The 20,740-nt window shown below is 53.3% G+C and overlaps 3 protein-coding genes across 11 annotated transcripts in view; 1 reads left to right on the forward strand and 2 right to left on the reverse strand.

Annotated features, from left to right (window-relative positions):
• The window catches only part of MAP3K12 (mitogen-activated protein kinase kinase kinase 12), an 18,716-nt gene extending 8,814 nt beyond the window's left edge, over positions 1–9,902 (reverse strand). For 3 of the 5 annotated variants that reach the window (XM_017501800.1, XM_017501799.2, XM_017501798.2), the window contains exon 1: positions 9,633–9,902. The gene's annotated coding sequence lies outside the window, so the exon portion shown is untranslated. Of the gene's footprint in view, positions 1–2,915; positions 2,967–9,632 lie in introns of those variants that run through there. The other 2 variants (XM_017501797.1, XM_037728984.1) reach the window with 2 other exon arrangements.
• A 1,258-nt stretch (positions 9,903–11,160) lies between these two features.
• On the forward strand, positions 11,161–16,558 carry TARBP2 (TARBP2 subunit of RISC loading complex). Of its 4 annotated transcripts, none has more exons than XM_017501842.2 (9): positions 11,161–11,665; positions 12,220–12,389; positions 13,189–13,291; positions 13,872–13,967; positions 14,558–14,630; positions 14,859–14,976; positions 15,287–15,414; positions 15,776–15,977; positions 16,119–16,558. In XM_017501842.2, exons 1-9 carry the CDS (start codon positions 11,613–11,615, stop codon positions 16,274–16,276), a joined length of 1,101 nt encoding a protein of 366 aa, XP_017357331.1. In that variant the 5' UTR covers positions 11,161–11,612; the 3' UTR covers positions 16,277–16,558. The 4 variants fall into 4 exon arrangements, with proteins under 4 accessions (XP_017357331.1, XP_037584913.1, XP_017357337.1 ...); XM_037728985.1 differs by having other exon boundaries at positions 11,550–11,665; positions 12,225–12,389; XM_017501848.2 differs by lacking the exon at positions 11,161–11,665 and adding an exon at positions 11,781–11,912.
• Positions 16,559–16,806: 248 nt separating this feature from the next.
• NPFF (neuropeptide FF-amide peptide precursor) lies at positions 16,807–18,046 on the reverse strand. Of its 2 annotated transcripts, none has more exons than XM_037728993.1 (3): positions 17,498–18,046; positions 17,139–17,272; positions 16,807–17,001 (listed from the first exon to the last, which is right to left on the reverse strand). In XM_037728993.1, exons 1-3 carry the CDS (start codon positions 17,819–17,821, stop codon positions 16,893–16,895), a joined length of 567 nt encoding a protein of 188 aa, XP_037584921.1. In that variant the 5' UTR covers positions 17,822–18,046; the 3' UTR covers positions 16,807–16,892. The 2 variants fall into 2 exon arrangements, with proteins under 2 accessions (XP_037584921.1, XP_037584920.1); XM_037728992.1 differs by having other exon boundaries at positions 16,807–17,010.
• Between the last annotated feature and the right edge of the window lie 2,694 nt (positions 18,047–20,740).

Raw genomic sequence — 20,740 nt, forward strand, 5'->3', positions numbered from 1 at the left:
AAAAAAAAAAAAAAAAAAAAAAAAAAAAAAATTAGCTGGGCATGGTGATGTGTGACTGTGGTGTCCCAGCTCCTCTGGAGGTTGAGGTGGGATGATTGCTTGAGCCTAGGAGGCGCAGGTTGCAGTAAGCCACTGCACTCCAGCCTGGACAACAGAGCGAGACTCCGTCTCAAAAACAATTAAAAAAAACACAAAACCTGGATTCTGGACTTGCTTCTGCCACTTAATGGCTGTGTGACCTCAGGCAGGCTGTGGTTGAGCCTGTTTTTCCAGCTATACAAAGGAATAAACTGGCTGTCACTCCGGCACAGCAAAGCCTTCATCCTACACCAAACTTGTCCAGAACTTGACACCAGGAGCCACCTCCCAGTCACTCCACACTTGTCAGTTACCAAATCCTGAGATTTGAAGATTCCCCAGAAAAAACATCCCTCTAATTGTTCCTCATAGCTAGTAGGGTCCTTCCATGAGCCCCTGCGTTCGTCTGGAAATATCTGCCATACATTCTGAATTACAATGTGGGAGGGGTGGCAGGAATCTCGACATACAGAAGGGTTCAGTAGATGATTACACGGGCATACAAGGCGGCTAGGGAAACTCTGATAGTTCTTATAATACTTAGTTTCCAGGCCTTTCCGTTGAAGACTTTTTCCTGGGGGGGTGAGGAAAGTAGGCCTGGAGTCTGCATATTTAATAAGCACCCTAGCTGATTCTTAGAGCTGGCACATTTGTAAAGCTCTGACCCAATGCATGCTATTCTTTAGTCCCAATGTTACTGCCTTAGTTCAAGCCTCATTAGCTGTCCTCACCTGGCCCGGGAAGACTGGTCTCCACGTGCCCTCCTTACCACCAATTCTCCACCCAGCACCTTCCGAAGGATCTTTCTAAAACAGATTGGGTGCCGGGTGTGGTGGCTCACGCCTGTAATCCCAACAGTTTGGGAGGCTGAGGCGAGGGGATAACCTGAGGTCAGGAGTTCAAGACCAGACTGGCCAACATGGTGAAACCCCTTCTCTACTAAAAAAACCAAAAAAAAAAAAAAAAAAAATTAGCCTGGCATGGTGGCATAAACCTGTAGTCCCAGCTACTCAGGAGGCTGAAGCATGAGAATCGCTTGAATCTGGGAGGCGGAGGTTGCAGTGAGCCGAGATTGTGTATTGCAGTCTAGCCTGGGTGACAGAGCAAGACTCATCTCAATGAAAAAACAACAAAAAATGGGCCAGGCATGGTGGCTCACACCTTTAATCCCAGCACTTTGGGGGGCCGAGGCAGGTGGATCACTGAAGCCTGGAAGTTCCAGACCAGCCTGGGCAACATGGGGAAAACCTATCTCTACAAAAAATACAAAAATTAGCCAATTGTGGTGATGTGGGCCTTTAGTCCCAGCTACTCAGGAGGCTGAGGTGGGAGGATAGCTTGAGCATGGGAGGCTGAAGCTGCAGTGAGTAGTGACTGCACCACTGCACTGCAGCCTGGGCGACAAATGGAGACCCTGTCTCAAAAAATAACTGCCCCTACCAGCACCAGAAGAATTGCTTGAACCCGGGAGGCGGAAGTTTCAGTGAGCTTCCACTGCACTCTAGCCTGGGCGACAGAGCAAGATTCCATCTCAAAAAGAAAAAAAAAGACAAAGCTTTATTAAATATGTTAGCTTCTGTTATAGGTGCATTAGTACTTTGCATATTTAATCCTCTAAGCTGTAAGGTGGGCATTATTAGCCCGTTTTACAGACTAAGGCATAGAGGTATTAACCTGCCCACAGTGCCATAGCTATTAAGAAGCTCAAGCTCGGCGGGGCGCGGTGGCTCATGTCTGTAATCCCAGCACTTTGGGAGGCCTAGGTGGGCGTATCTTTTGAGCTTGGGAGTTTGAGACCAGCCTGGGCAACATGGGGAGAGACTGCCTCCGCTAAAAATACAAAAAATTAGCCGGGTGTGGTGGCGCATACCTATGGTCCCAGCTACTTGGGAGGCTAAGATGTCAGAATCGCTTGAGCCTGGGAGGTGGAGGTTGTGAGCCGGGATTGTGCAGTGCATTTTAGCCTGGGTGACAGCAAGACTGTCTAAAAAAAAAAAAAAAAAAAAAAAAAGGCTCATGCTTCACCCCCAGCCTGGAAGGTGCTTCTCATCTCTTTATCCTGGTCTCACTTTATCCTGTACGTCCTTTCCTGATCCGCTTTAGGCTAATGCGCCTTCTAGGCTGGCACAGCCCGGCCATGCTTTCTCCATCATGGCTCCCATTATACTGGAGCCTGTACAGCCTTTAGAATGACCACTTTGCATCACAAGGGAACCATGGCTTGCAACAGCACCTGGCGGGCAGAAGGTGCTCGGTAAAGTGGAACCAGGGCTCTACCCACCCGGAGGATCGCCTTAAGCACCGCACACTCTCTCTACGCACGCACACACATTAGCTCCCTGAATCCTCAGAAGAACCAGGTGAAGGAAATTACTACTGGTCCCATTATATTCTTGAGAGAACTTAGGCCCAGAAAGCACAGATCACAGTGAAGTTCAGCTTCCAAATCCCCAACATATTCCACGCGGTATCTGTGACTTCACGAGGTAAGGTGTAGATTGCAATGCAAATTACAGACAAACACAGACCAAGTAAAGTGCCAACATATGGGAGAATTAAGTCTGGAGGACCCAAGGGAGTTTGCCTGCCCCCCACCACCTCCCACTCCGCCGCAGGCCGGGGCTTCGCTTCTGGACCACCCAGAACCAAGGCCCAGGACTCCGGGATGCTCTCGCCTGGCAGGCCAGGAGGGAGGGATGGCAGTAGTGAAGCGCTCGGGGAGGAGCCGGGGCCGTCCCCTGGACCGCTTGCCCACCAGCAATGGAAGGCCGAAGTCAGAGCCGCTCAAAGTGGAAAGGAAGGGGTTACGGCCACAACGCCCCCTCCCCCATTCCGACCTCCTTCCCGGCCGTCACGTGGCACGTGGCTGGGGCGAGGGCCGGGGCGGCGGAAGGGGGTTGTCCGGGTGGGGAAGGGGAGGGGACACGGCCAGCTAGGGGAAGCGCTGGGCGCTGCGGCGTAACCATGACGACTGGGCCCGAGGCGGCGCGTGAAGTCACCAAGATAAGATTAGCCCAGGGTCACGTGAGCGCGACGCGGGGGCGGGGCTGCGCCTGGGCCCCGCCCCTGACCTGGGCTGGCCTTGGTGGCTGGTTGCGGGAATTGTAGGTGCGGACCCCCACCCAGCGGTCTGCCCCATCTGTGTTCCCTTCCTTCCCGTACCTTCCCCTGCCCCCGCATACAGAGAGATCTTCGGCTGAGGCGTCGGGTGTTGGCAGTAGGGGACTTGTGGGGTTGGCATTGGGGGTGCAGTGCCACAGGGAAGGAAAGCAGGAAATGAGAGAAAGGGAGACGGGGCATAGAAAAGGCGAAAGGCACAGCTAGGGATGGAGGAAGGAGCCGAGACGCATACAGACACCGGAACAGCGTGAAGCGGAGCCAATCCCGAGAAGGATGGCTTGAAAAGCTGTTTGGAAAAGCAGAGGAGGACCCTGAGAAAATGGAGATGAAAGGGGAGTGAGAAACACGGAGAGCATCCACCTCTTTTTCTATCTAGAAGCTGAGCTTTGAGTAGGCACAACACCTGGCTTTTTAAAGGAATTTTTCAGCCGTCATCTGGTTGTTTGACTAGGTGGTTTAGTCATAGAAAGGGGGACATACTCAGAGACACTTGCAGCCAGCCGAGCCTCCCTCCAGTTCACCAGGCTTCCCCAGAGGCCCTTCTGGTATACAGGGCCAGCAGCTGGGGAGAGAAGGAGAGAAGCCATTTCACCTGTCTGTCTTTTAGGGTCGTGGGGATAGCTGAAGAAGTAGGAGACGGGACCAAGGGAAAGATCTCAGGCTAATGACAGCTCTTCCAGATTGACCTGGAGTGGAGGGAAAACTGCTGCCCCTGGGAGCTATAGTTTTATAGAGGACCTGGAGATTCCTCTCTCCACACACACACACACACACACACACACACACACACACACACACACACNCACACACACACACACACACACACACGCTTTCTGTTTCCTTTATTCCTGACCTGCCAGCTGTGTCCCACTGCCCCCTGGCCGGGCCTTGGCGCCAAGGCTTTGGAGGGGCGTCTAGGATGGCTGGGAGCCCCTGGCCCAGACGTTCAGTCACCCTGGGGGAGGGGAGCTGTCTCTCCATTATCAATTATGCAGAACCTGGGGGAAGGGCAGCAATGTGACAGGAGGGTGGGTCTCTGTGTCACTCACTCTGTCAACCACATCTACCAAGTGTTGATGGTGCTTCTGCCTCACATTGGGTGAGGGGACAGAATGCTCTCTAAACCACGCATCTGCCAAGGGAGGAGGCTCTTTGGCCACCCAAGAGGCCCTAATTCAGTGCTTTGCTGGTGGTTCCAAAGTGCTCCATAAGTCGGCAATAGGGTAGAGTGGGGTAGGAAATCACCCCCATCTATCCCACCTTCTAGGTTCTCTGACCTGAGATTTTGGAAGTCTGTAGCAGGTAAACTCTCTGAATTCTCTCTAGCTCCTTCTTGTCTAACAGCAGAATGTCAATGCCAAGCCGTTTGGTGGTCTTAGGGGCTCAGTGCAGAGGCCAGGCCACCTGCCTTAATCTTAGGCTCTCACATTGAGTGCTCTCCACTGTCTGAGACCTCATTTTTCACTCAGGAAAAGGAGGACGATTCCCTTTCTCTCATGAGTGGGGGTATGGAGGGGGGTCTTCAAAGGGAAAGGAGACCCAAGATTTTGGAGTCGTAGTTCCACCTCTGCAAGCTTTGAGACCGTGAGAGGATAAAGGACTTTGACCATTCGTGTCCATGCCTCCTGTCCCCTTGGTTTCAGCTTGTATTGTTTTTGAAACAGGATCTCGCTTTGTTGCCTAGGCTGGAGTGCAGTGGGATGATCATGGCTCACTGCCTGCAGCCTCAACCTCCTGGGCTCAAGTGATCCTCCCCCTTCAGCCTCCTGAGTAGATGGGACTAGAGGCACTCACCACCATAGCAGGCTAAATTAAAAAAAAAAAAAAAATTGTGGAAACCATGTCTCACTCTGTTGACCAGGCTGGTTTCAAACTCCTGGGCTCAAATGATCCACCAGCCTAGGTCTCCCAAAGAGTTGGCGTTACAGGTGTGAGCCACTGTACCTTGCCCTGCAGCTTGTTTTTATTTTCCTTTTTGACAGGATCCATGGTCCTGGCTCCAGGGTCCCAAGATGAAAAGAACTGTAGCATGGCCGGGCGTGGTGGCTCACGCCTGTAATCCAAGCACTTTGGAGGCCAAGGTGGGTGGATCACCTGAGGTTGGGAGTTCAAGACCAGCCTGACCAACATGGTGAAACCCCGTCTTTTATAAAAAATAAAAAAAAAAAGAAAAGAACTGTAGCTTTTCTTAGTGCCCTCATGAGAGGTTCCCCTGAGAACTTGGGGGAAAACGAGATCACCCCTAAATTCAGGTCCTCAGCCCTATACCAATCAAGCTCTGAAATCCCTAGCTGCCGTACTTCTTCCAGTAGGGTGGATGGCAAAGGGGTTCAGGGAAGGGAGGGACAGTACAGTTTAGCACAAAAGAATCAGCAGCTGGGTGCTGTGGCTCATGCCTGTATTCCCAGCTCTTAGGGAGGCAGAGGTGGGAAGATAGCTTGAGCGCGCCCAGGAGTTTGAGACCTGCCTGGGCAATATAGTGAGACCCCATTCTCCACAAAAAGGGAAAAAAAAAAAAAAGACAAAAAAAGAATCAGCTTCAGATTTGGAGAGATCAGAGCTAGAATCCCAGTTCTGCCACCAATTAGTTTAACGAATATAATCTCTGGTGCCCAACCCTCCCTTCTGGGGTGGTGAGGGTTAAGTAAGATGGTAGAAGGGGTGCAGGGAGCAGCCTTCTTGCCTTGTCTTCCTGTTTGGCAGGACATCAGGTCTTTCCTTGTGGATCCTGGAGAGGCTGTCTCTTCTGTCTGACCAGAAAAAGGGAGGCTTGGTCTCCAGCCTTCTGCTTTCCCAGAACAAATGGCGATTTCAGGTTCCAGTAGAACCAGGTCACAGTGCTCGTGATTGTGCTGGAGTCCCTGGTCATTCCTCTACCAGATCACCAGTCCCTCCTCTGTAAATCCTGCCATTCTGTCTCTTCTGGACTAAGGGGGAAGGCCTGCTTTTCTGTACCCCGTCCTCACTCCCTGGCCAGTTATCTCTGGAATCTGCTCTCTTAAGCAGCTACACTGCTCAGATCCTCCCTTTCATCATGTGGCCCTGGATCACCCCTCAGCCTTACCCACAGAGGCCTTGGGGAAGGGAAGGGCAAGAGCAGGGCAGGATGGATCACAGGAGTCCCTCCTACCTAGGTCCTCAGATGGAACTGGGAGAAGTTCAGCAGATGTTAACAAATAGTTCCTCAGCTGGATGGGCATTTTTAAAAATCTGGGGCTGAGCGTGGTGGCTCATGCCTGTAATCCCAGCACTTTGGGAGGCCAAGGTGGGTGGATCATGAGGTCAAGATTTTGAGACCAGCCTGGACAACATGGTGAAACTCCATCTCTACTATAAATACAAAAATTAGCCGGGCATGGTGGTGCACACCTGTAGTCCCAGCTACTCAGGAGGCTGAGGCAGGAGAATCACTTGAAACCGGAAGGTGAAGGTTGCAGTGGGCCAACTTGTGCCACTGCACTCCAGCCTGGGCAACAAGAGCAAAACTCCATCTCAAAATAAATAAATAAATAAAATGAAAATCTGGAAGAATAAATATCAAAGTATAACAACAGTTTCTAGTTAGGTGGAATGATGGGTGTTTTAATTTTCTCCTTTAGGTTTACCTATATTCTTAGAATTTCAGTAACAACTTTGAATTGCTTTTAATGTAACATATAAAATTTAAAGTGTAAAAGAAAATAAGATTGATGGACTGCTTATGCATTCCTGTCACTTAGCTTATTAGTTGTGCTGTAGGGAGAGGGCAGGTGGTGGAGGAGAGAACACAGGCCTCAAAATCAGAGTGGCTTGCTGAGGACTTGTCTCTCTGCTTCTGGCCAGTTGGGTGACCTGGCCTGAGACTTCTTAACTAGAAACTGTTGTTATACTTTGATATTTATTCTTCCAGTTTCTTCATTGCTAAATGGGGACAGTGATACCTATGTCACACAGTGCCAATGCAGTATCTAATGTGGTGGTAAGAACACAGGTTCTGGCCAGGCATAGTGGCTCACACATGTAATCCAAGCACTTTGGAGGCCAAGGCAGGCGGATCACCTGAGGTCGGGAGTTCAAGACCAGCCTGACCAACATGGTGAAACTCCACCTTAGAAAAAAAAAAAAAAAAAGAACACAGGTGGTTCTGGGTCACACAGACCTGGGTTCAAATCCTACCTCTTGCCACATATTAACTTTTTTACTTGGAACAAATTACTTAAGTTTCAGTTTCCTCCTCCATCAGATATGATGATAACACTATCTCCTCGGTCTTGTTAAGGTCATTATTAAGACAATCAAAATAAAGTTCTTGGCCAGGAACCTGGCACACAGGAAGCTCTCTATAAGCATTAGACATATGGAAAGTACCTTACACACAGTTGTAAGTCTTTTATGAATGTGATTCCCTTCCTTTCTTTTCCTTGTTCTCTTTCTCAAAGCAAGTGCCAGTAGGGAGGGTACAGGTGGAAAGGGAGGTGGAGAAACAAGAGGGAAAAAAGACCGAAGAATGAAGAAACCAAAGGGCAAGGGCTCTATCCTGAAGGATCTTTAGCCTCCTCTGGAATCTGGTCACTGTCACAATCTCCTCACCTTCCCCACACACACATATGACCCCAGTCCTTCTGGGAGCCAATGAACCGGACAGACTAGTCGGTGTGGCCAGGCCCTCATGAAGCCCCTCTGTCTCCTGCTAGCATCATCTCAACAGTATCCTCCTTCTTCCCAGCATCACCTCAGTCAACAGTGTGAGTGAATGGGTGAGCGGTGGGTGTGAGGGGACAGACATTTTCACCTCCCTGGAAGAAGCATGGCAGCTGGGGGATCCCAGGGCTTGACTGGTACACAGCTGAGGACCTGAATATAGGGGTGATCTCCAGCCCACCCTAGTAAGGACTTCTTATAGGGCTGATTCTCTAATTCCTTCTTTATATTCAGATTCAGGCAGGGGAGGGGGAGGACTGTGCATGATGACAGTCTGGACCATGAGTGGTAGAACCGAGGGTCCTCTTCCTAGCAAAGCCGGATCTTACCACATTGTCATCACCAGGGGAAGGCCTGGGGAACAGCAATTTGTTTTTAAAAGGGTTCCTTTCCTAGGTTTCCTAAATAAGGAAACCTAGGAAATCCTGAGCCATGTCTAACTTCTTGCCTCCTTGGTCCATAACTGGATTTCATTAGGGATGGACATTTAGCTGATGTCTCTGTGTTATAGCTGGGGTTTTCCCAAAATTACCTCAGTTGACAATGGAAGTGAGTGGATGAATGGTATACTTGAGGGGACACACTTTTTTTTTTTTTTTTAACCTGTGTGAGATAGGAGGGAGCGGGGCCCTAAAGCTCAGAGAAACTTCAGTGTCAACAGGAAGGCTCAGGGGGCACTTGTGTCCTTTCCTTCCTAAATCCTTTCTGCTAGCTTTAACTTGGTATGACCCTCTGGCTGAAACTCAGAGCTCCTAGAACAATGGAGTCCACCCTGAGAACTGTGTTTAGAGGGATACACTGACTGTGGCTTGAGACGACTCTGGGTGGGGTGAGGAGACCTCATGTGCATTCCCTCCTGATTGGAGGCCACTCACCTATGCTCCTCTGAAAAAGGCAGCACATGAGGCATCTACAAGGTAGGACTCCTCCCTTAACTCTAAGGGACTTCTCACTATTTCCTCCCACTGTCTACAGAGCCTTGACTCTTCCCTCCTCTTAGTCAAGGCCTTGGTTACCAGCAAGTCTCAACTCTTGCTTATTTTTAAGCCAATGAGTTTGAGGAGTGTTTGTGGGAAAGGGAGGAGGTTTTTGGAGGGCCTGACTGGGGGAGATGGGTTAGGGGAGCCAGAGGAGATGGAGAGAAAGAAGAGGGAGAAACCCACACGTGAATGGGGGAAGGGAGGATGCAACAGCTGGATGGAGGTGAATGCCACAGCTGGAGGGGATTAAGAGGATCACAGCTGGAAGGGGAGGGGGACCAGCGCCTGGGCATCCAGGAACAGGTGCTCTCTGACTAATCTTGAGGTCCAGCCTGCTAAGTGTGTGTGGAGGGAGATGGTGGGTACATCAGTCCTTGCCCTTCCTTTCCTTCCCTGGAGGGGGCCAAAACTCTCCCTCCTCCTTCCCTCTCTCCCTTCCTAAGGATGAGTGGGAGGAGATGTTCTCTTGCCCTCTGTCTTTTACGTCTGTCCCCCAGTCACCCTCCACACCACCCCAATACGGTCCTTTCCAGCTCTGGAGGCCCTTCGTCTCCTAGCTGGGCCGCGGCATCCCTCAGCTCCATTCCCTTCCTTCCCAGCCCCACAGGCGTCGGGTCCAGGTCCCCAGTCCCTCCATCTACACAGCTTCAGCATCCTCACGCCACCACCCCGCACCAGGCCACATCTGCATCCCGACCCTCCCTCCACGCCCGGATCCCAGGACCCGGACCCATCCCTGCCCCCCACCCCCCGACAACTCGGCCAGGCTCTCACCTCGGGGGCTCCGCGGCCGCAGCACAAAAGGCGGCGCTGCTGCAGCTCAGCTCCGGATGCTGCTCCCGCCTCCTCCTCCTTCTCCTCCTCCTTCCCTCCTCCCCCCGCTGCCCTCCACCGGACCCGGGGCGCTGTCACAGGCGATGCTCGTGCGGAGTCCGGATGCACGGGTGTCAGCCCCAGCTTTCTGCCCCCACCCCCCCGACCTCTAGCCTCGTCCCAGCTCGGCTTGAACTCCCGCTCCTTCCAGGGCCCCCGCCCCTGGCCCCCCGGGACGGACACGCCCTGAGCGGGGGATGCTGCGATGGAGCCGCCGGCCTCTTAAAGGAGCCCGCTGTTGCCATCCGGCGCGCTCCAGGCACGTCCCTGGCACGCCTGGGCCCCGCGCTTCCCTGCTGGCGGTGCCCTATGGAGGTCCCACCTCGGGCCTTAGGCTGATTCCGCAGGAACCCTCTATGACCCGTCGTATAGACTCCTTTCTACACCGGAGAGAGCAGCCCCTCACATGGGATCCCTAGCACCCTGGCATTGCTCCTCCTATCATACTGATCTTGCCAGCTCTCCTTCCCTTGATTGTCACCGCTCACTCCAATTTCACCCACTTGGAATTCACTCAGCTCTAGGCCCCATCCTCCTCCACTGTTCCTGGATGACCCCTCATTATCATTCCAAAATTCCTCTGGATCTCCAATACAACCCCGGCTCTGAGTAGACATCTCTTTCTTGACCCGTTCTCAGAAGACTCATTAGAACCTTTTTTTTTTTTTTTTTTTAATGTGATCTCTCTCTCTCTCTCTCCAAGGTCACAAGATTTCTCTTAGCCCAGTGGTTGTGCGACTTTCGGGGAGGAGGCAATGGGGCTCTAGGACTAAGAAATGAGCATCTATCTGCTCGTGTACACCCAGATCAGTTGATTAGTCTTATGCAGCCAAAATTCACTCCTGCTTTCTTCAGCTGAAAGACCCAAGACTCACGGCAGAGGTAACGAGACCACCAGGTGCCTAGTCCTTCTAATCCTGTCGTCCCACTATAACCTGATTTTCAGGACCCAGAGGTTTCCTGGCCAGTGTAAGTGAGGTTCACTAGAGCCGTTCTAATAAGGCTTACAAAAGCAGCAAAACCTGAAGGGAGGTGAAGGACAACCTAGAAAAAGGAAACAAGTTCTGCGTTACGGAGGCGCAGCAGCCAGGGGTTAGGCTGAGGGTTGAGGGGACTGTCTGAGGTGGACTTGGACCTGCACCAGCTCCAGCGCCCTGCGGATGCAGAGATCGGTCCCCTCCGGTGTCTGGGTAAGGCCCACCCTGCCCGCAATGAGCCGGGATCCGAAGGCTGGCTCCCCAGACCAATCACAACCTTCCTTTAACAAGGAGGCGGGGTCAGGGGGCTGACTCTTTCTTGTCCCCGCCCGTTTAGTCGAAGTAACCAATCTCAGTGCGCCTAGAGAAAGTAAACGCAACGGGAGTAACCAATGACGCCGCTAAGCTTCTCGTGCGTGCTTGACCCTGCCCCTCCAGCTGCGACAAAGATGGCGCGCAGGCCTCTGGGTTCTGTAGTTTTCTTGGAATCCAAAAGGCCCCGTGCCGGAGTGAGTCCTTACCGTCCCCTGGCTTCCACTACGCTAGTACGCATGTCCACAGCCTCACTGCCCGGGAGACCAGGGGCGCTGAAGGAAGGAGGCGGGACGATATTACAAACAAAAAAATACAGCCTTCTCGGGAAGCTACGGCGAAGGGCCCGCCCCTCCCAGAAGGCGGCGCAACCTGCCCGGGCCAGCCACGCGGAGGGTTGTGGGGCGGATAGCTCCCCTCCAGATGGAGGCTCATAAAGTAGGGTGGGCGGGGGACTCCATATCCCAGCGTGCCCCGCGGCGGGCCCTACCGGCCGCGACTCCGGGCTTGGCCCCGGCCCTAGCTTGTCGGCGGTGTATTGGGGCGCGTGGAGGCTGCAGTCACGGTGGCGCCCGCGGGGACGGAGGAGGGAATGAGTGAAGAGGAGCAACGCTCCGGCACTACCACGGGCTGCGCGCTGCCTAGGTGAGCCGCCTCGTACCGATCCCTTCAGGGCGAAAAGCGTGGGGCCGTGCGGAGGGGGTAGCAGCGCGGCCCCAGCATGCACCTGGCCTGAGGGTTGTTCCCGGCAAGCACTGGGGCAGTGGGCAGTGGTTCCCGGCGTGCACCGGGGCAGTGGCTGCTGCCTCCAGCTCTAAATAGTTTGGGGTTGGCCCGGTTCCCAGACTGCACTGGAACACTGGGCTTTATGCCCCCACATTCAGTGCATTTGGTGGGTACTGGGTTCCTGGCTTGCACTATGTCAGGGGGTATGCGTTTTCAACCTGCACTGGGGCACAGAAACGTGCCTACCTTAACTGAGGCAGGAGCAGTGCATTCTTCCCCCCTTGCTTTAGGGTAGTGGACCCTACTTTTCCAGCCTGCACCTCCACTTGGAACCCAGCCAATGGATGCTAGACTGCTTGGGGTTCCCCTGGACCCTATGTCCCCCATAATGTGCCTAGGTCTGGTATGGCAGTGCTTGGCCAGGTGGGTGCAGAGAGGGGAGGTGTGATGTGGGTTTGTGCCCCTTCCCCCAGTATAGAGCAAATGCTGGCCGCCAACCCAGGCAAGACCCCGATCAGCCTTCTGCAGGAGTATGGGACCAGAATAGGGAAGACGCCTGTGTACGACCTTCTCAAAGCCGAGGGCCAAGCCCACCAGCCTAATTTCACCTTCCGGGTCACCGTTGGCGACACCAGCTGCACTGGTGAGGAAGGCTTGGGCAGCCTGGCTGGGGTGCGCATTCGCAGGTCCCCATGGCTTTGTTTCTTGGAGTCTCTGTCTTCACAGTCCTCTTCAAGGCCAGTGAGGGAAGGAGAGCTTTCAGGGGAAAAGCCACTGACTGGATTGGGAGAACAGGGTTGTGAGAAGGTGGGTAGGACGTGGGAGAGTTAGAGGAGCGAGCAGGACTGCCACAGTGATCTGGCGGATCCTCATCACCCTAGAGGAAAAGTAAGAGAAGACAACTGAAATCCCAGTGGAACATTTGGGGGAGTGAGTCCCTGGCGTGCTGGGCTCTGTTCCAGGGGCTTAACCAAATTCCCATTTAATTTTAAACCTCAGTCTAACCAGTGATGTAGGTGGAGTATCCCCCCCCATCCCGCCCGCCCAGGTTGAACATGAGGAAACTGAGTATTTGTGAGAGTAAATGGCTGGTGCATGGTCACGTGGGGCTTTCACTCCAGAGCCTACCTTCTCTTTTTCCAGCTATTTATTAAGGGAAAAGAAAGTACTTTGCGAAGGAAGTTAAGGCATTTGAGCTCAGCAGTCCACCTAAGGCCTTTGAACTCAGAAGTCCTGCTTGGCATGGCTTAATTCTGGAAGCTAATGGAAAGATAAGGGCTCTTCCTTCCAGCAATTAGTGAAACACTTCCAGTCTTCAGCAGGGGGAGGTTGGTCAGAGGGGGCTTGATTGATTCCCTCTGGCTGAGAGAGAGACTGTGGGATGCTGGTTTCTCTCCTGTCCTTCCAGTGACCTCCAGTATTGCCCATGCCCCCTCTCTCAGGTCAGGGCCCCAGCAAGAAGGCAGCCAAGCACAAGGCAGCTGAGGTGGCCCTCAAACACCTCAAAGGGGGGAGCATGCTGGAGCCGGCCCTGGAGGACAGCAGGTGAGGGAGGAACCGAGGCATCCCAGAAGCCCTTCGAGGAACCCAGGCCCTGCACCACCCCCTCTGCCCCCAGGCCTGGCCTGGTGACACTTAGCCACCCTGACCTGGCCTCTTCCTAAGAGCCCCTCTGGACCTGAACAGGGTCTTCCAGGGCCTCTGCTGCTATGAAGAATTCTTGGGGTGGAGGGGTTCGTTAGCCCCACAGAGGGGTTGTGGCAGTAGTTTGGGGCCTGGGTTAGGGAGGGAGAGGGGTAGAGGCTGAGCTTATGGGAGTTGCTTCCCACCATGCCTCCTTGTTCTAGCAAGATGTCCTTCCTCCACATGCAGCTCGGAGTTTGTTGCTTCTTGGTTTTTGGGTACAAAGAGACCCTCTTCTCTGAGACCCTCTTTTCTCGGTCTTTTTGCCAGTGTTTGGCAGCACAGGATCCCAGAAGGAAGCTGTTGGTTGAGCCTCCCTGATCCTTTGGCTCAATTTGGAAGTTCTCTTAGGGGATGGGCAGGTCAGGAAGACCTGGGTCCCTTACCCCTCTCTTCCCACTATACATGGGTGTGAATCAAAGGCCCCCTTCCCCTCGGGAAGTTCTTTTTCTCCCCTAGACTCTTCACTGCCTGAGGACGTTCCGGTTTTTACTGCTGCAGCAGCTGCTACCCCGGTTCCATCTGTTGTCCTAACCAGGTATTTTGTGTCCCCTGATTGTCTGAGTGGGGTGGAGGAAGGGATTCTGGTTTCTGGCCCCTCAGTCCTTGGACCCAGGCTGGTCAGGCATGAGGAAGTCTGAGAATAAACAGAATGGAATAGGTGGGAACCAGAACTTGAAGAAATCACACCTGCTGGTAAGCTCTTGGGACAGGAGGTCATTTGTGATTTTCAAATAGCCTTATGGATGATGTTCCACCATGTTTAAGGGGCTTGTAGCTCCATTGTCTTCTGGGTTGACCGCATGTCAGTTCTGTGTTTGAGACCCATCAGGCACTTCTGGGACTGGAAGTACAGCCCTTCTCCCACTGCCCTGGCGTAGAGGATACCCGTGTTCCAGAATGGAAATGGGCTGGGGCCTGGAGAAGGCCTTCCTTGAGTGGGAGGGGGAAGGAAGCCGGCTAGAGCAGGAAGGAGCAGGCTAGACGTGTGGACAGACAGCTGCCTGCCGGGTGGGAATTGGGAGATGGTAGTCAGGAATCTAAAGCAGTGGTTAGGCTTGAAGCTCATGGGCAGGCTCGGATGGAACCATTCAGCTCAACTTTGGCCCTGCACCCTTTTTCCTTCAGGAGCCCCCCCATGGAAATGCAGCCCCCCGTCTCCCCTCAGCAGTCTGAATGCAACCCCGTTGGTGCTCTACAGGTGTGCCCCATCCTCATTTCCCGTGCATGCCTGTCTTCCCTTGGGCCAGAGGCCATGAGGGAAGGTGGTATGTGGTTGGGGGCGGGGGCGGTTCCCGGTACTGAGGCCCTTTCCACCCACCTCTCTCCTTCCTCTCACCTAGAGTCTGAGGCTCCTGCTTGGGGACCAGCGTGGGTGTGAGAAGCGTTTTTTCACTCAGCCTCATGCACCTTGTGTCTCCCTTCCAAGGAGCTGGTGGTGCAGAAAGGCTGGCGGTTGCCAGAGTACACAGTGACCCAGGAGTCCGGGCCAGCCCACCGCAAAGAATTCACCATGACCTGCCGAGTGGAGCGTTTCATTGAGATTGGTAACTGGGGTTCTCGCAGCTCCTCTCCCGCAGCACTCTGGCCCCAGCCCCAAAGCCGTTCCTAGCCTCACTCTGGTGCAGCCCTTGCTCTCTTTGCTTCACAGTCCCTGGCTCAGCCCCTTCCTTCTAGTTTCTGGGCGCCCTGTCTGTCCCCTTCTCTCTAGCTGACCAGGTTCTCAGGTGCATGGGCAAGTCTTGGGTTCCCATTTCCGGTTGACATTCTAGGGAGACCTTCAATCCAAGTATGACCTGGGTGGAAGCACTGGGTCTGTGGGGAATCAGAACCCAGCAGCCCTCTCTCCACATGCAGGGAGTGGCACTTCCAAAAAGTTGGCAAAGCGGAATGCGGCGGCCAAAATGCTGCTTCGAGTGCATACGGTGCCTCTGGATGCCCGGGATGGCAATGAGGTGGAGCCTGATGATGACCACTTCTCCATTGTGAGTGGCCCATCCTCCATGCCAGGGCAGGGCTCCAGGGACTTGGGTCTGTGACTCAGCAGTGAGCCTCTCTGGGCCCTAGGCCTGCTTCTGCCAGTTTTCCTACCAGACCCAGGGTTCCTGGGGCCGACTCAGCTTTGACTGTAGGCCCGCTCTGTAGCTCTGTTACTGGGTTGAGGAGGGATGCCTGGCCATCTGGCCCGGGGCCTGGTAGTTAGAAGGGGCCGTGCAGGGATTGACTTGGGGGAGGCAGGCTGGAGGAAGCATTCTTTGTGCTTTTTTCCCCTTTGACGTCAAATGTCTAAATGCCTGGGTCCCACCGTCTCTTGCCTCATCTTTCTCACTGTTCCCATCTTGTCAGGGTGTGGGCTCCCGCCTGGATGGTCTTCGGAACCGGGGCCCAGGCTGCACCTGGGATTCTCTACGAAATTCAGTGGGAGAGAAGATCCTGTCCCTCCGCAGTTGCTCCTTGGGCTCCCTGGGTGCCCTGGGCCCTGCCTGCTGCCGTGTCCTCACTGAGCTCTCTGAGGAGCAGGCCTTCCATGTCAGCTACCTGGATATTGGTATGGCTGGCTGGGGAGCAAGCCAGGGGTGGTGGGGGCTGGACAGGAGCGAGCAGAAGGGGGTGACGATGACATGAACATACCCCTCCCCAGGGCTGCCTCCCACCCAACACTGCCTCCTTCCTCTCTCTTGCTCTCCAGAGGAGCTGAGCCTGAGTGGACTCTGCCAGTGCCTGGTGGAACTGTCCACCCAGCCGGCCACTGTATGTCATGGCTCTGCAACCACCAGGGAGGCAGCCCGTGGAGAGGCTGCCCGCCGTGCCCTGCAGTACCTCAAGATCATGGCGGGTAGCAAGTGAAGCCCCAGCTGGACTCATGGACGTGCACCCTTTGCTCCCTGCTATTCCTGCCTCTGGGCTCACGTATCTGCGCAGCTCTGGTACCCTCTGTGGGTGCCATCTCTACCTCTGACACAGACTGCCTGCCTTGAGGCGAGAAGGCACAGGGCAAGGAGCCAAGGACCACAGGGCCACAGCCAACCCAGGATCTGCCCTCATTTTATTGGTGATGTTGAGTGGGAATGAAATCAGGGGGCTGTCTACTAGAGCCTGGAATAAATGTGCTGCTTTGTGGATTTTTAAGCCCTTCTGTTTCCCTGAGCTGTATGAATGGCAGAGGAAGTCACCACGCTACTTTCGTGTGCCTTTCTTGAGCTCCTTTTCCAACCATTCTCATGTTTTTCCCTTCTGGTGGGAAGAGGCTGGGTGCAGTCGCCTCCAGGACTGTTGTCAGCTGCCTTGCTGGAGGCTGGGTTTGGTGGAGGTGGAGGGGCAGTGGCTCTAGCCCCTGGGCTTCCACCCAGCCCTCTAAAGTCACAGACACACATGGATTCAGAAATCAGACACCTTTATTTGGGGGGCACACATTGGCACTTTTGGGTGTGGACATTGCATGCAAACACATCAAGGGATGACGTCACTTCTTCCCAAAGCGTTGAGGGACAGCCAGGCTCCAGAACTGGGAATGCAGCCCCTCTCCAGCCCGAGGACTCAGCCGTTCATTGCTCCAGGATCCCCGGGTATTTCTGCCAAATCTTAAAGGAGAGATTAGTCCTCAGATCCCTTCAGTCTTCCTTCTGTAGCCCCCTTTTCCTCTTCCTCTGTCCCCTGCCCTTTCTACCCCCAGCCCCTGCCATGCTCGTGTCCCTTTCAGACTCCTCACCTCTGGGGCTGAAACAGGAAGGCTTGGCTCCGGCCAGGTCTCTCCATTGCCTGGAGCAGGGATCGCAAGAGTGACTCAGGGCTCTGGGCATCCTGTGGTAGGTGGGGTCCACTGTCTTCCTCCTGTGCCAGGGGCTATCAGGGAAGGAAGATGGGCAAATACCCTGGACACATAAGTCACAAGGGGAAGGGACTGGCTTCCAGGGGCAAGTGGTAGGAGGCTGCAGAACCATTTCCTCAGATGTGAGGACCTAATGACAACCTTGGCAACCAGAGAAAGAATCAGAACCTAGAGCACAAGCCTCAACCAAGGTAGAGGCGACAAGGTATGGGTGATAAGGGGATGGGATGCTCACTTACCTGGGAGAGCTGGTCTTCCTGCCGGCCTCCTGGCCCTTCAGCATAGCTGGGATCTATTAACAGCAGCAGCACCAGCAGCACAGCAGCCTGCCTAGAATCCATGCTGCCATCCACCCTCCGACAGCCACCCCAGCCTCTTATACCTGCTGTCACCCCACCCCCAGCCTCACAGCACCTTAGGGGGAATCTAGAACAGGCAAATGGAAATGCAGGGCTCATTAGGAGCCGCCTGGGATCCCTTCCCACGGTGCCCCCAGGACTTCCTGCTGTCAGCGTCCTGCCCCCAGCCCCTAAGCCTGGAGTGATAGACTTTATTAGATGCATAAATTCTTCTCCAGAGCTCAAGAAGCATCATTAGTTGCAGATGCTTTGTCAGAGCCAGGCCCTGGGGGGCCTTACAAGAACCCCTAATCCCTCAACAGTTTGGAGAGCTTCAGTTTATCACTTCCCCTCTTTCCTAACGGGTAGACTAAAGCACAAAAACTCATGTCAGCTGGGCACGGTGGCTCACGCCTGTAATCTCAGCACTTTGGTTGGCTGAGGCAGGCGGATCACCTGAGGGCCGGAATTTGAGACCAGCCTGGCCAACATGGTGAGGCTCCATCTCCACTAAAAATAAAAAATTAGCCGGGCATAGTGGTGTATGCCTGTTGTCCCAGCTACTCGAGAGGCTGAAGCAGGAGAATCGCTTGAATCTGGGAGGGAGATGGAGGTTGCAGTGAGCCGAGATCGCACCACTGCTCTCCAGCCTGGGTGACAGAGTGAGACTTCGTCCCCCTTGTCCCCCCAAAAAGAAACTCATGTCAGGAGGGGGTTAAGTAGGCTATCCTGGAGTGGAAAAGGTGTGGGAAGAGCCAGGGTCAGAGTCCAGAATGACCAGGCCTGGTCCTCTCGGTCTGGGGCTGACAGGCCTGCCCACACAGCCCATCCTCTGCTTGTGTGCCTCTTGAGGGCTACTCAGATTTTCCTGTGGATAGAAGATATATTCGGCTTCATGATAGTGCAGAGGATTTAAATTTTTTTTTTTTTCTTTCTGAGATGGAGTTTCACTCTTTTTGCCCAGGCTGGAGTGCAGTGGCGCGATCTTGGCTCACTGCAACTTTTGCTTCCCTGGTTCAAGTGATTCTCCTGCCTCAGCTTCCCAAGTAGCTGGGATTACAGGTGTGAGCCACCGTGCCTGGCCTGTATCTTATTTTTATTTTGTTAAAAAAATTTTTTTTGGCCGGGCGCGGTGGCTCAAGCCTGTAATCCCAGCACTTTGGGAGGCCGAGGCGGGCGGATCAAGAGGTCAAGAGATCGAGACCATCCTGGTCAACATGGTGAAACCCCATCTCTACTAAAAATACAAAAAATTAGCTGGGCATGGTGGTGTGTGCCTGTAATCCCAGCTACTCAGGAGGCTGAGGCAGGAGAATTGCCTGAACCCAGGAGGCGGAGGTTGCAGTGAGCCGAGATCGCGCCATTGCACTCCAGCCTGGGTAACATGAGTGAAACTCCGTCTCAAAAAAAAAGAAAAAGAAAAAAAGAAAAAAGATCGAGACCATCCTGGCCAACATGGTGAAACCCCATCTCTACTAAAAATACAAAAACTAGCTGGGCGCAGTGGCATGCGCCTGTGGACCCAGCTACTCGGGAGGCTGAGGCAGGAGAATTGCTTGAACCCGGGAGGCGGAGGTTGCAGTGAGCCGAGATTGTGCCACTGCACTCCAGCCTAGCGCCTGGCAACAGAGTGAAACTCTGTCTCAAAAAAAAAAAAAAATTTCTCACCCGAGATCGCACCACTGCACTTCAACCTGGGCAAAAAGAGTGAAACTCCATCTCAAAAAAAATTAGGATATAGAAGAAGGCTAAAGGGTTTTGGAGCCCACTGAATGGGCGTGGCTTTAAATCTTTGCAGACAGACCACCATCTTCACTAGAGCATACTGCTTCCGACCCGCCTCATCGCCCTTCCTAAGAAGTCGCCCTCCACAGCTTAAGCACTGCTGCCACCCTGTGGTCACAGCTCCTCACTGCCAGCTCCGGCCATTTCCTTTTCCTAGAATCTAGAGCTCTGCAGAGGAAGCGAGGAGGGTGAGGCTGAGTGGAGGTGCTAGGGTCTAGACTTCAGGGAGTCCCAGAAGGACAGGAGCAGGCTACTGTGGGGCTGGACTATCATTCTGCCTCCTCTCTTTGGTTACCGCAGCCTCTGCCTGGCTCTGGGTCTGACCTATTAGGGTAGCCTGGAATCCTGTCTTAGGAAAAATCAGAATCACTAATCCTCAGGGAAAGGCCTTCAAAGCCTATAGTGCAGGTTCCTTCTAATCCTACAGTCTCTTTCTGAGCATCCCCACCGGTGTGGGTCTCTAGCCTGTGCTGAGGAAGAGCCATGATGTAAAGGCTTTGGACTCTGCTTTGGCAAACTATCTCTCGCTCTGGGCTTCAGTTTCCTTACCTAAAACATGGGCCCATTTGACAAGGAACTGCTTTCTAGGGTATGCATTATTTAACATACCTTTTGTAATCCATTCAGCACAACAGCTGGCATAGAACAGGTATCCTTAAACATTAGCTGTGATTACCTCACACGCCCCCGCTGGGGAACTTACCATCTCCTGAGACAGTCTTCAGACATATTTATCCTTGTGCCAAGGGGGCTTTGGGCTTCCTGTGGCTTCTACTAGGGGTTCTTAGTTTGCTTCATTAAGTCTCACAGAACATCTCTCATCTCTTTCATGTGTATAAGCTCTTCATATTTTTGAAGACAGTTCATTCTTCCACTCCAGCCTTTTTTTTTTTTTTTGAGACTGGTCTTGAACTCCTGACATCAAACAATCCAACCACCTTGGCCGCCCAAAGTGCTGGGATTACAGGCGTGAGCCACCGTGCTCGGCCCACTCTGTAGTCTTTTTTGCTCAAGGGGAAGCACCCCACTCTTTAAGGCAAGGGATCTAGGAACCAACTTACCCTTTAGATATGTAGATTAGAGCAGGTCTGTATCTATCTGGATGCTCCAAATACCATATTTCTTATTAATGTAGACAGAGCTAGGGTGAATCTTTGTAAGCTTTGTCTCATGGTTGGTCCCAAGCATAGAGCCTGACATTCATCATCATGACATCTTGTAGTTTACCACCGTTTTTTTTTTGAGACAGAGTTTTGCTCTTGTTACCCAGGCTGGAGTGCAATGGTGAAATCGCAACTTTCACGTCCTAGTTCAAGTGATTCTCCTGCCTCAGCTTCTCTAGTAGCTGGGATTATAGGC

This window comes from Cebus imitator, unplaced genomic scaffold (genome assembly GCF_001604975.1).
Source record: "Cebus imitator isolate Cc_AM_T3 unplaced genomic scaffold, Cebus_imitator-1.0 Scaffold285, whole genome shotgun sequence".
In the NCBI taxonomy this organism is placed as follows: Eukaryota; Metazoa; Chordata; class Mammalia; order Primates; family Cebidae; genus Cebus; species Cebus imitator.

Bases quoted from the DNA above. Each gene is read 5' to 3' on its own strand.
- TARBP2 (XM_017501842.2), top strand. From the start codon at position 11,613: ATGAGTGAAGAGGAGCAACGCTCCGGCACTACCACGGGCTGCGCGCTG. The intron at 12,390-13,188 runs GTGAGGAAGGCT...CCCCTCTCTCAG, and splicing joins TGGCGACACCAGCTGCACTG to GTCAGGGCCCCAGCAAGAAG. The intron at 15,415-15,775 runs GTGAGTGGCCCA...CCATCTTGTCAG, and splicing joins ATGATGACCACTTCTCCATT to GGTGTGGGCTCCCGCCTGGA.
- NPFF (XM_037728992.1), bottom strand. From the start codon at position 17,821: ATGCATCTAATAAAGTCTATCACTCCAGGCTTAGGGGCTGGGGGCAGG. The intron at 17,273-17,497 runs GTAAGTGAGCAT...CTTCCCTGATAG, and splicing joins AGGAAGACCAGCTCTCCCAG to CCCCTGGCACAGGAGGAAGA. The intron at 17,011-17,138 runs GTGAGGAGTCTG...CTCTCCTTTAAG, and splicing joins TTCCTGTTTCAGCCCCAGAG to ATTTGGCAGAAATACCCGGG.